At 42.5% G+C, this 13,478-nt stretch overlaps 1 protein-coding gene across 1 annotated transcript; it reads right to left on the bottom strand.

Moving 5' to 3' along the window:
- Positions 1 to 1,829: 1,829 nt before the first annotated feature.
- On the bottom strand, positions 1,830 to 13,203 carry LOC109639192 (uncharacterized protein C1orf226). Its single transcript, XM_020102530.2, has 5 exons — positions 8,694 to 13,203; positions 7,726 to 7,922; positions 7,513 to 7,533; positions 7,198 to 7,322; positions 1,830 to 6,657 (listed from the first exon to the last, which is right to left on the bottom strand). Exons 1-5 carry the CDS (start codon positions 8,722 to 8,724, stop codon positions 6,024 to 6,026), a joined length of 1,008 nt encoding a protein of 335 aa, XP_019958089.2. The 5' UTR covers positions 8,725 to 13,203; the 3' UTR covers positions 1,830 to 6,023.
- Positions 13,204 to 13,478: the final 275 nt, after the last annotated feature.

The following is a 13,478-nucleotide window of genomic DNA, read 5'->3' as shown; positions in this document are numbered from 1 at the left end:
CACACAAACAGAGTCGTAATCTTTCCCCCGTGTTGATCAATAAACCTGATTAGAGCTCCATCCTTCCAGCTGGCAGTGACTAATGCTCAGGCAGAGCCGCGGGTTCTCCTGAGAGAAGAAGACGAACCGTGCCGAGGCGTGTGAGGAGTCCAAATCACCGCCACATAATAGTTCATTAATCTGCAACATGTGTATGAGTCTTAATGACTCTTTTCTGGCTTCAAACTCAACAATAACAGGGACACAGTTTGAATGTTTTCCTCTTTCGAGAGAAGATGAAGTTTGAGGAAAAGTTTGGACGGAAAGAAGAAAGAAGAAGAAAGTGAAATGTCAGACGTGAGAAGCAGCAGCTGAGTCCGGAGCCGTCAGTCATCAGACTCTCATAAAACTCCCGTCACGACGGCCTGAGGTCACGTTCAGATGACTTCACATCATCAGATTCACTTCTTCATACTTAAACTCACAGAACTGATGCTGACTTTACTTCTAACCATTTGTTTTCCTGTTGCAACCAGATGAACAAGACTCTAACACTAGATTATTAACAGAAATTTAGACTGAAAAAGTGTAAAATATTTTTTATGGTGGATAAAAATGCTGTTTCACGTTTCCCAAAAATATTTCAAATATTTGAACATATCTCAAATAAACTTATGCCGAGGTAAAACTAGTTAAATTGACTTTTTACTGGATATTTACACTTACTGAACGTTAACTGATACATAAGAGAACTGCTGCTAACGTTAGCTTGCTAATTGAGAAAGAGTAAAATAAGTATTGTAAATTTTCCGTCCGTCTGGGAGAACACGAGGACGGGTGACAGGAAGCTGCTGCCTCCGCCAACAATAGAACATGTCTGCTAACATGGAGGAGGCGGGGGGGGGGGGGTCTATGAGCTATGCTGCAGCCTGCCACCAGGGGGCCATCCAGATGATTTGGCTTCACTTGTGAGAGCCGTAATGTCGTCCATCTTTATTTACACGTTGATTTACATAATTCTTTAAATATCCTGTTAAAATTTAAACATTTGGTTTCAAAGCCCAGTTGCATTATGGGAAACATCCAGTGTATCTTATACCTTGGACAAAAAGTCAGAGCGTCTCCTCTGCTGCTGGATTTAGAACTTTCGAAGACAAATGAGCAGCAACTGTAACTAAGTTTCACATTCTGCAGAAAACTTCTTTCCACAGATGTTAAGATGCAATAAAGTCATTTGTTTGTTTGCGTCGGGCTGAACAAGCGGCCAACACGATCCATTATGCATGGAGGCCTGGATTCGTTTGTAGACGATGAATAAATGCATCACGTTTGAATTATTAAACAGTGACAAGACCCGTGTGTCTGTTTACACCACGGATAGAGAAGTTGGGTAAATAATCTCGTCCCGCTGTCGTCCTCTCCGCTCTCAGATTCTTCCCCCGGTCGGATTCCTGAAGGCCTTTCCCTCATCTGGTGAAAACACACGGCCGGGGACGCACGGAGACGCCGAGAGGAAGACCAGGATTTACCAGAATTAGGACAAACACACATGAATTAAGCATCAGAGAGGAGCTCCGGCTGCTGAATTCCTGCCACCGCCGTCCCTATGTGTAAAAACAGACAATCTACCAGAGGCAGGACACACAAGAGCCCGACTGTGCTGGAGAGAGAGACGCCGATTTAAAAGAAGAAAAACTGACATCGAAACAGGAAGTTTACTGGCGTTGCTAAGAGGGAGACGTTAAACACGGGATATGACCAGAATAAACGAAGAGGGGCTTTTTCTCCCCCAGAGAGAGACGGAACAAAAAGACACGTCAATCTTTAAAAAGACACACGAGACAAATCAAGAAGCTCACGATTAGTCTATTTCCAGTTTTTGTTTTTAAGGATTACAGAAGTGATTCCATCCCCACTTTTAAAAAACAGATACATTAAGAAAATAAAAGTCAAAATCAGCGATTCATTTTGATTTTTGAAGCATATGTTCGATACATGTAAAAAAAAAAAAAAAAATCAGAAAATTCACTTAATTTGCAGCAGAGAAAAGATAAAAATCCACAATAATAAAAAAAGTCCCCAGGTTTTTTTTTTTTTTCCCCGTTTGTGCAGCGTTCAGCTTCCTTCATTCATCATAATTAGAGACATTACGTCGACTGGCTTTGACAGAGACAAAAACAAAACAAGATAAAAAACAGAAAGCAAGATTTCATCAGATTCTGAGGCTGCTACAGTTTCACACCACTAATATTCTATCTTTGAATATTAAAATATCAAAATAAATCACTTTCCTTCATTTGTTAGAGCAAGAAACGGTTTGCATATTCAAAGGTGACGTAACAAAAAGAACCACGATATATTTCTGTAAAATGTACAATGCTTGATTCCTTCATTGGAAAATAGAAAAGATTCTAGTGAAGTGGTTTTTGTGAAGCAGAATAAAAAAGCTAGAGCTGCTCCGAACTTTCTTTTTCTTTCTTTCTTTTCACGTTTTCGAAAGAAGAAAATACTTTTTTGAAGTCGCACTGAATCTGCGAGCAGCCGTTCAGCTTCTGGTTGAATTCACCGAGCAGCTGTTCTGATCCGCGTCAGTGTTAAAACCTCTTTTTCACCTGGGTCATAACTGACTGGTTCAAAAGTTCAAAAGTTCAACACAAAGGTCAGAAAACACATTTTCTGAATCAGCTTCTCAAAATCGATTTTGGTGATTTCACGTGATTTGTTTGTTTGTGTGATTGATTCTCTGTTTTCTCAAAATGAGCTGAAATGTAAAATGTTTTCATTTGTGCATCAATCAGGATTCAGCTGTCAATCATAACTGATCAAACCTCAGCTCCTTAGATTTATAAAAAATATAAACTCAGTTTGAAGTGAATGTTTATAGAGAAACACTCAGACAATTTGAAAGCAGGTTTTCCGGGCTGGTCGGTGTTAATTAGGTTGAATAAGAATAAAAGACAAATAAAAAAAAAACCTACGTAGTGTCATAAATATAGAAAAGATTAAAGTCTTATTTTAACGGTTGTGACTGAAGTTATGAAGTTTTGTTTCCAGTGTTGAACTTTGTGATCTCAGGATAAAATTAGAATAAAATCCAAATCTCTAATTTTGGTTTCATCAGCACATTCGTGTTCATTTCTAAAATTCTCTCTCCCCCGATTATAAAGCAACACTATGTGACTTTCACTGAGCAACCGCGCCCCCTGCAGCCACACAGGGGGACTGATTCTTTTTTGGCTTAGTGTCGCTGGATATTACCCATGATCCCCGGCTTCATGAAACAGGAGCGCTGCTGCTGTAACAAATCCACCAAACTCTCTTCTTCAAATTTTAAAAGTTTCCTGCTGAATATTGGTTTAAGGTAAAAAAAAAGACATAGTGTTGCTTTAAAAACATCAGTTCGTCCAAATTAAAAACATTTTCCCAGTTACACGTTATTTTGTCACGACCGTGGTTAAGTTTTAGAGAGACGCCCTGCAGACACATGTCAGACACATGTTCAGTCTGCAGCTCAAACCACCGAAAGAATCCACAGGCCACAAATAGTTTCACAACCATGTCCCAAAGATTCTGGGTTTTTTTTAACCTCCACCAAAGAGGTTCTGTTATTTTGCTTCCACCGGTTTGTTTGTTTGTCTTTCAGCAGAAGAAGAGAACAGGAACCCTTTTAAATCTGCACAGATCTGCACGAATGTTTTCAAGAGAATAATGAATGAATCCTGATGAGACACGTGGGACTGATGTCTAGGATTGTTGTTCAATTTAAAATCTGTACCTAGTGAATTTAAATGTTCAAGTTCTACAGTAAAACTAACAAATATTAATGAAATATTAGAAAAGACAACTTGGGAAAATGTTTTTTTTTTGTAATTTGGTTTTAACTGACTGATGTCCCGGTTCATCTCCAGGTTATTATTTACAGCTTTTAAAATAAATGGGGGGGGATCTTTCAGAACACTTTGTGAGACAAGAGACGGAGAGAGACAAGGCTTCTTTTCTCTCGAGAGCCCGGCTCCACATTCCTCTCATTCTGCCGGGCACGACCTGACCGCAGCTGCAGCCGCCTCTGTGTCCGTCTCGGGCCCTTCTGGGAATTTCTTGTCTTTTTCCGTGCTTTTTTCCGAGGTCAGGAAATCCCTACAAGGACACCACTGGTCATTTTCCGATCCGGGATCATGATCTGAGTCTCTAAAGTCAGACTTGATCCACACGTGCGCCCGCGCGGAGCAGATTCTCCGATAACAGCGTTGTAAAAAAAACCAAAAAAAAACTGATTTCCACTTTGAGTGTGCTGAAACATCTGGATCCTGCCGCTGCAGAACAACTGGAGATTCAGGAGCAGGTGGTTTTCCATCAGCGTCGGAGATTCAAAACAAGGATGTGACCTAATATTAGAACATGACAGATGCTTTGACTTTGGTGAAGAGGATAAAGAGGAACAAAGACTCTTCTGTTTGAATTATTGCTTCTTCACGCTCTGACAGCTCTTTAAAAAAAACCACGTGTCTGATAATTTGTGCCTTTGGTCTGTCACTTAAAGATCCGCTCGAATGAACGACAACTCTTTCTTCCCTCTCTGATGACGACTAATTATCTCGTCTCGCTCATTTCGCTCAAAAACAACTTTTCTCCAGCTCGCCCTCCGCGCGCCTCCTTCCCGTCCTGACGCTCTGTCGGGGGTTTGGGGGTGGGAAAAAAAAAAATCCACTTTCACTTCAGACAGTTTTTGTTTTATTTAGCTCGTGAGTTGACGTATAGTGATCAACCTTGATGACAGGTCTGATTTAAACGTCACTCTCAGTGTCACACGTCTGTTTCGTGCTGCCTCAGCTCCGAAAGCCGAGGGTCAAAGGTCAACGTGCCCAGACCTGACGTCACTCCGACAGAAACAGCTGCTTGACACTCTAAAAGAGAACTTCCCCCCCGAACCCTCGCCTCCTCAAACACATCCCCCATCGTTCAGCTTCTCCCACTCGTCTCCTTCTTCTTCTTCTGCAGTTTTCTTTTCCCGCTGCCTTCGACAGTAACTCTGGTCTCATCTCTTCATCTTCTAACTGGTTCCATAGCAGCTTCTGTTTAGAAATGAATTTTAAGACTAACGTGTGATGAAATGTCCCTTTAAATGGATAAAAAAGAAAAATGAATTAGGATGAAAAGATATAAAATCTGTTGAACTGTTGTTTTACATCTTCGGTTCATTTTCAATATATTTATGAAGCTTGTTCATTTAAAGGGATATTTCACCACATTAATTACATTCATCAATATATGATCCGCTTGTTTTAAAGCAGACGTCGTTAACGCGACGTAAAAAGATAAAAACATGATAAAAACACTGAGGAAATAATATTATTTTACAGTTGACATGTTTTTCTTTGTTTATATCTGAGCCGTCACTGCACTAAAACTTACGAGGAAGGATTCGGGCGACTTAAAGGGACGAAATATTACGAGAGTAAAGTCATATTTTTAGGATCCTGTCATGTTAGATGCTGAATATCAGAGAATTGGTCTGTCGCCTGCTTTTAGATGAGGAATGTGGGACAATACTTGAATCTCATCGGCTCCACATGATCATAATTATCAGGACTATTAAAAAAAACGGAGTCAATTCTGGAGAAAAACCAAACAAACTTGGAAAAAATTGCCTATTTTCTGACTTTACTCTCGTAATATTCGGATGTTTTTTTTTTCAGTATTTACTGAAACCTGCAGCTCAGCCGTGTTTTCATTCGTTAAAAAGAAGCTCGTAGCGTTTCGTTGACCTGACGTCAGACACGAGGGTCAGATTTCATCATCACGACCTTTAAACTCATCCGCTCGTGTAAAAAGCTGCTGAAAAAATTAAAAAGCATCAGACCGTTTTCCTGGATCCTGTAAGAACGTGTTCCCTTTTCCTAAAGCAAAGCCCGATACATTTAAAAAGTGGCCGTGAGTGTTTGATCCAGTCCGTTTGAATTTATGTTGTTTTCAACCTTGTGAGAAGAAAAGTTCCAAACTTTTTGAATCATACTGAAAATGTGTCTGATCTCCGTCTCTGCTCGTCACTCAAACGACAGCAGGTCTGGATGTGGCTCTGCGTCTTCGGCGCTCACTGCGGTGCCTTTACCACAGGGGGCGCCGTTCCCCAGCAGCACCTCCTCGCCCAGGCTGATGCGGCAGGCGGTTTTACCTGAGCGGGGGGTGGAGGCGAGCCGGATGTCCGGCCCTGGCGCCTTCTGCCAGATGTCGCAGGGCGGGGGATCTTTGTGGATGAGGTCTGGCACAGAGAGCTGGAGCTGAGGCTCCTCCACATCTCTGTCAGCTCTCCTGCCTTCTATCTCATCTTCTCCTCCATCTATCACTCCATCCACCTTGCTGTTGCTCCCTGTCGACTCTGACCGAGCCACTTCTTTCTTCTCTGCATCACCCAGAGGCGAGGACACATCCGTCGACCCGTCTCCCTCCTTCTCGCCCTGCTGCTCGTCCTCGCTGAGCCCCGGCTCCTCCTGGGCGATGAGCGGCGTCTTTCCGGGGGATGGGAGGAATGAAGAAGTGTCTCCAGCATCTGGAGAGGAAACCACGGGGTCAGAGGAGATCATCATGTCCTGGGTTGTCTTCAGTGCTCGAGGGACGCGCTTCTTCCCCGACGGCGGTGGTGGATCCAGCCGAGGGAAGGAGTCGAAGGAGGAAATGTGACTGGAAGAGAAAAGAAGAGATTCAGAAACAACAGATCAATGTTTCTGAACAAATCCACAGATTCAGGCACAGAAAACAAACAGAAAACATACGAGTCTCAGTAAATAACTGTGGAATAAATACAACATTTTTAAATTCATTACTATTTTCCCTGTTTAAGAAAAGGAAAAGTTGAGTGTTATTCAGTTTCAGACGCCTCAGAGGCTCCTCTGATGTGTCATCACTGATTTAAAACCATGTGACAGAAAAATATTCAATTATTCAGTTTTTCAGACCCAATGTTTAATTTAAACTTCTTTTCACCTGACACTTCTTTCCACAAAGGCCATTTAATAGTTTTGCCCTCGATGAGATAATGTCTTTCACTGGTTTTATCACTAAATTGAAAATGTAACCTCAGAGGAGTCAGATATTCTTCTTAAAGGAAAACATAGACGGTTAAAAGAGAATAGATGATAACCTTGGATTCAGGTAGTTAAAATTAAGATTAAGTGTAAGGGGTGAGAGGATATGGTTCAACGAACACACAGACACACACACCTGTTAGCTGTAGTTGTGTTGAGTTGGTCCATGCGACTCCACACGGCACCGACGTTTTTGTTGACCTCAGTTACCCCGATATCTCCGAGGTGGCTAGACTCCTTCCTCCTCAACAAGTCATTTACCTGGAAGGAAGAAAGGAAGGAAGGAAATAAAGAAAAGGAAGGAAGGAGGACATGTGCGAGTTATGTGGTGAATTATGAGTTCACACCAAATGAAAAATACTTTTTGTCTCGTGTTACTCGTGCAAATTTGGCCACACGATGATTTACATGAAGTTGTCGCACGAGCAGACGCCAGTGAACAAATATTCACCTGTTCTCCTCCAGAAAAGAACTGGAACGAGTGCAGCGAGAAAGAAAAATAAGAAAATTGTGCATTGACTTTGTATTTATCAGCTCAACTAATGTTGCAACAACATCCTGACACTTGAATCCAGGTCTGCTGTTAAAAGAGTTTCCTATAAAAGTCTTATCTAAGAAGCTATGTTCATATAGGACCTTTCATTTCCGTCTGTGTCACACTGACCTTTGCCCCGACAGCCTTTCCCAGGTTAATGGCGTTCTTCAGCCTCTGTTGGCCTCCGGAGGACGGAGACTCAGCGGTGCTGGACACCAGGTTGGGATTAGACGATGCTGGGGTGCGTCGGGCCGAGAGCTGGCCTGGCCTGGAAATCTGGGGACTCTGCTGCTGAGCAATGGAGTTCTCAAACATGCTTTGATCAACTGGAGGAGAGGAAAAAGACAAGAGACGGGAGAGAAAAGGTTTTTAACAAACAGCAGGATTTAACAGAAGTTTTTTCCGAGGTTGCAAAGCTGCAGATTCTTCAAGAATCAGACGACGATGAGATGCAGAAACTCCCCTGGAATCTGCAGCATGTTCCACAGTTTCTCTCCGTCGCTGCTGCAGACAGTTTCCTACGTCTGTTTTGTCATTTGTTAAATCTCAGAAACTCTGCAGGAAGTACTTCATCTAAACATATGGAACAACAGCTGGGAGGTGCACTACACCGAAGGGATTCATTTTCTTTGTTGTCACTTAACGTCTCAATTTGAATCCAATGCAACAGCTGTGAATTCAGGCTGACGTCTGCAAGACAAACTCTTCAACACAACTTTTGAGCCTTAAGGGGGAAAGAGTTTCTGCATTTTTTGGGAGGAGTAATCCTTTAAGCGACCGCGTTAGCGTAGCTGCTGTCATGAATCAACTGTAGCACCTCTGCTTCCAACCTGCAGCTTTGCAAAAAACACACTCATGTTGCATCAGAGACGAAGGGATTTCACAAGGACGGCAAACAACATGCAGGGTCCAGATGGCAGAGAAGCAACACTGCACATCACGCAATAATAAATAAAGCAAAACATAAACTGCAGCGACACATGCACACGAATCACAACAAGAAAATGAAGCAGAGATGGATGAGGCAAGTTCGGAAACAGCGGAACAGGAAAGAGAACTCGGGTGGTCGTCAATCCAGGAAGGACAGAAGTTCTTACCTCTTGGAGAGAAAGGTTTCTCGGAAGGCATTTAATGAGACATAGAGGAATCAGATTTCAGATCATTTTACGTTTCAAAGGAGCAAATCATTGATCTGTGTGTAATGTGAGTTTATGTGAAAGAGTACACGGAGCTGAGAGGTTTGACGGAAAGAGAAAAGAAAACATCGACGTTTGAAATCAGATGGACATTCAGGACATTGACATAAAACCCAAGTATTTCACTCATCTTAAAAACTTGACTCTACCTCGGAGCCAAAGCTGATAAAAACCTGAGTCTACTGCAGAGTGTGTTGACTCGGGAGTAAATGCAGATTGTTTTCTATTCTAATTGCAGACAAAAGCCAGATGTTGGGGGCTGGAAATGGGTTTTTGAGCAGTAATTTGGTTCACGTCCCATCTGCTGACATGGAGGAGGCAGGATTTATGATCTATACTGCAGCCAGCACGTAGGGGGCGATCAAGATGGTTTGGGAAGCTGTCGTGTCATCCACAGATGTAGGAAAATATTTTATCAAGAGCAGATTCAATATCATGAATCACCACGATCCAGGCATCTTTTTTTTTTTTAGAGTCGCTTAAAGGAAAACAGAGATTAGAGAAGAAAAGAGAACAAGATATAAATAACGTTGCAGCAACAAGCTCACGGAATCTGCTCGTAACAGTCATCAAACTGCAGATCAATTTCTACAGCGGAGAAGTGAAACCACATCGAGATTCGAATAAATGCAATTATAGAAGAGGGATCAGTTAGTCTGTGTGTGTGTGTGTGTGTGTGTGTGTGTGTGTGTGTGCAGCTGCAGGTACTGGAGCCACACAGTTCTGTGTTTGAGTGCCTATGAGATTATGTTGTAAACAGGATATTTATAATGGAAATGTGTGCACTGCAGGATCAGTCCTGGTCGTGCTGCTGCAGCATCTGTAAAGTGAAACACATTTTCTTTTCTATTATGTGACTCATAACTTAAAGCTTATATTAAATATTATTTTAAAAAAATCCTTGAGAGATATTTCCCTTCGCTCTTGTTCATAACTGTGATTAAAGAACACACGCTTCATTTACATGCTTTACGCCCGCAACGCTCCCCCAAGGCCACACACGTGTAACGAGAGAACACGGTCGTCCAGGGATCTCATGATCGACGGAGTCACATGACACGGATGATAAAAACATTCTTATTGATCTTGTTGACATTCTTCCCACTCGACCTCCTGGTGGAGAGGTGGTGGCTGGACGCTGTGAAGCAGGAAGCCTGGAGGAGGGAAGATGTTTGTGCAACACACCTGACATTTAAGGTTTTACAGGTTTTCCCTTCACTTGCTGCAGTTGAGGTGAAACCTGCTGCAGGTGTCTGAGTCTGCTTCATTTACACACAGATTTATAATCACTCTTCAGGACCAGTTCTTTTCCTCTCTGAGCTCTAAACGAATGCAGATTCTGGGTTTTTTCAAAGGTTGTCGAATAAAGTGCTGTGTTGTGCAAATGCCAGAGTACCCACGGGGACTGGAGGTCGGTTTGTCCTGGAGACAATGAGAGACTCCACAAATAAACCAGAGGTGAAATCCGAAAAGAAACTACAACATGAGCGATGCTGAAGTCACAGCTCAGCTCTTGTCTTGTGCTTTCCAGGATTTTCTAAACTTTGCTTATATGACATGATTCTCTAAAGTGTTTTTCCATATTGTCAGATGTTGAAATACAGAGGATCATCTCTTTTCATGATGAACACGTGACGGACATGAAACTAGAAGAAGATGCTGCACCTCACCTGACTGTTCTGGAAATGTTCCCGTAGGTTTGGGGCAAACGTTTTGATATTTGGGTTCGGGTTGGTCACATTGGCTCAACTACCTCGGAACATGTCTGACCTGGACAATCTCGTGCTGCGTTCTTCACGTGTCAACGACATTTTCCAGAATCCTTGTCTGAAGATCCGCTAGCACTTCCTGTTTGAAAGGAAGTGCCACTCTCACTGACTCTATAAAAACATGTGTATTCTGTCTGTGTGTTGCAGAGGTCGTGACTCGGAGCAGAAGTAAAGAACTTTAACTGCCTCAATGAGCTGCGCGTCACAGTCCCACAACTTCCTGTTGTTTTTATAACACCGCCGTGCTCCTGCCCTAGTCACCTCACACCGTGTGTTTGATTCTCCTGCACCGTCCGACCCACAGTCTGAAAACCTCTGCGCTGGAGTTTAAAGACGTACGATAAGATTCAGGAAGCTCTGATGGCAGATTACTGTTTGTTTGTGTGTTAATTACAAACAAGCCTCCATCTGTGATAATTATTGTTCATTAACACTAAATTAAGGATTTCTTTCTTTCTTTGGAGCTTGACAGCGTTAGTCCAGCTCAATCGCGGAGGCTATTCTCAGTGTGTACTTCATCGTGTCACCGCCCCGTGTCACCCTCCAAACCTGCTGGTGATTCGTAGTCAAATTTAAATAAGCTCTCCTCATGTCATCAGTCACTTCCCGACCCCACGGACGGAGAGATGAGAGACGGAGCCGTAAAAAGAGACGTTTACTGGGCTCAAAATAAAAAGCCATCAACACAACTAAAGCAGAGCACTCTCTCTCTCCCACTCATGCACCGTGGGCGGCCACACTGCAGCTGAAATGATAATGCAATCCTCTGCAACATGAACGGAATTGGAAAATCTACCACGAAAGGAAGAATTCAAGTTAATGCTACAGAGTGATTACAGTTCAGTGTGTGTGTTTAAGTGATGTCAGCAGAGAACAACATGAAGAGTGAACACAGCAGATTATTCTCTGCTGCAAAATAAAAGAACATTTAAATAATTCTGGGTGTAAATGAGAACTTGATTATTCAAATTTTTGAAATAAAGTAATTATACTACTTAACTACACATATTACCAGTTTAATAACATACATAGTGTTTTTTCTTTAATCGCTGAAACACAAATTTTAAGAAAAAGCAACAATCCTACTCAGTAAATTTGATAAAACTTTAAACTGAATCGAATTATTTACAGTTACACAGTTTAAATTAGTTGTATTATCCTCAGTGCTCTCAGATTAGTTCACTCTGAACTCTGCAGACGGCCGATGCTTCATCTATGAAAGCCCTCCTGTCTTCCTCCTGTGTCCCAGCCGACCTTCCCTCCTCTTCTTAAACAGCTCCCAAATAAACGTAAACAGAGCAAACTTTAAATTCCATCCCCAAAACCATCACTCAGCATCTGTCTTGCAGCGACAGGCTGAGCCCCCTGCTCTGACCCTCAGTCTCAGAGGAGGACAGAAGCCTCATTAACAAAACCCACCTGTCCTCCTCTTCCTCCTCTTCCTCCTCTACCCGAAGTAACTTCCTCACAAAGTGCGTCCCTGTTCTTCCGTCCAGTATTGGTTTATTGGCAGCGACGTCATTTACGCTACACGACAACAAAACTGTCAAGTGAAACCAACGCTAATGACACTTTGAGACAAGCCTCTGATTTGTGCGGAGCTACAACTCTCCATCACGAGTCCACGGCTCCATCTCTCCAACCCTAAACCCTGCAATGAATAATTCCACATAATCTCCACCGACTCCAAAACTAATTACATTTTTGTAAATAAGGTGGAAACTCGAGTTGGGGTGAGGCGACCTGCCCCGACTGTTCGATAGAAGAGCGATTACTGCGGCACACACACACTCTGAGAAACTGCAGGTTCACAAATCATTGTGGTTTCTTCAGTATTTCTTTGTGAAGTGTTTAAAGTGCTGCACAGACTCGGAAAAGGAATAATTAACAGGAATCACCTGCATTTCGTATAATTGTTCCAGTATGAATAAAAAGGTCAAGGAGAAGCTCGACAATCTCTTCTGGGTACTAATGTAAAGCCTTTCATTTGCACTCCAAAAAATAAAAAATGTCTTTTTTAGGTGAACATCCTGTTAGCGGCCAAAATATCTCCATATCAGAAACATGGAAACGTACATCAGTGTCATAAGAACTTCTGAAAATGACAGAAACCATATTTGGGAAAAATACGTGTCATGTGTACTTTGACTTATTGGTTTGGCTCCACTAACATGGAGGAGACGGCCTATACTGCAGCCAGCCACAAGGGGGCAATCGAGATGTTTTGGCTTCACTTTTAAGAGCTGAGTGATTCATTCAAGATTAAGATCCACTTAAAAAAAACCCACCACAGCCTGGTTCACTTCATCACCGCAGACCTCCAATGATGTTTCTAAGCAATATTGTGTTTAAATGTGAAGTAGTTTCCTCGCCTTGAAAATAATTAACCTCTTATCCTGTCGTGACCCTGCAGACTAACTTTAAAGACCCACGTCTCTCCCAGAATGAGATTCAATTACGCCAGAGCATCCTTGTACCTGACTGAAGCGTCTCCATCACACAATCATGGACTCTGCTATTAGTGTGTCTGGATGGAAGACGGACAACTGGTCAAATGAGGACAGAGGAGAATGCAGACCGTCTGAAAGGAGAGCGGAGCTCAGCAATGGGAGTGATGTGTGAAGTTTGTGCTGAAGTTTAAATTCCAGAAAGTGCACCCCCTCCCCCCCTCCGCTCAGAGATAAGTGCTTCTCTTCGATTGACCATTCAAACGCATTTTATAGACTCATTGTCACCAACGTCTTTGTTGAGAAATAAAGCTCCAACATGCAGGCGGGCAGAATTTATCACTGCTCTCAATGGGACTTCTGGGACACTCAAAAGACGAATCAAACAAAAGACAAACTCCAGACCAAGAAGAACTGGAACATCCTTTAACATCCATTAACTCCTGAACGCAACACAGTCAGCTAAAGGT

The sequence above is a fragment of the Paralichthys olivaceus genome, chromosome 3, assembly GCF_024713975.1.
Source record: "Paralichthys olivaceus isolate ysfri-2021 chromosome 3, ASM2471397v2, whole genome shotgun sequence".
Taxonomy (NCBI): Eukaryota; Metazoa; Chordata; class Actinopteri; order Pleuronectiformes; family Paralichthyidae; genus Paralichthys; species Paralichthys olivaceus.
The sequence above is the reverse complement of the archived record's forward strand: the minus strand, read 5'-3'. Positions and strand labels throughout refer to the sequence as shown.

Bases quoted from the DNA above. Each gene is read 5' to 3' on its own strand.
- LOC109639192 (XM_020102530.2), bottom strand. From the start codon at position 8,724: ATGCCTTCCGAGAAACCTTTCTCTCCAAGAG. The intron at 7,923-8,693 runs GTAAGAACTTCT...CCTCTCCTCCAG, and splicing joins GAAACCTTTCTCTCCAAGAG to TTGATCAAAGCATGTTTGAG. The intron at 7,323-7,512 runs GTGAATATTTGT...TCTTCCTTCCAG, and splicing joins TCTTTTCTGGAGGAGAACAG to GTAAATGACTTGTTGAGGAG.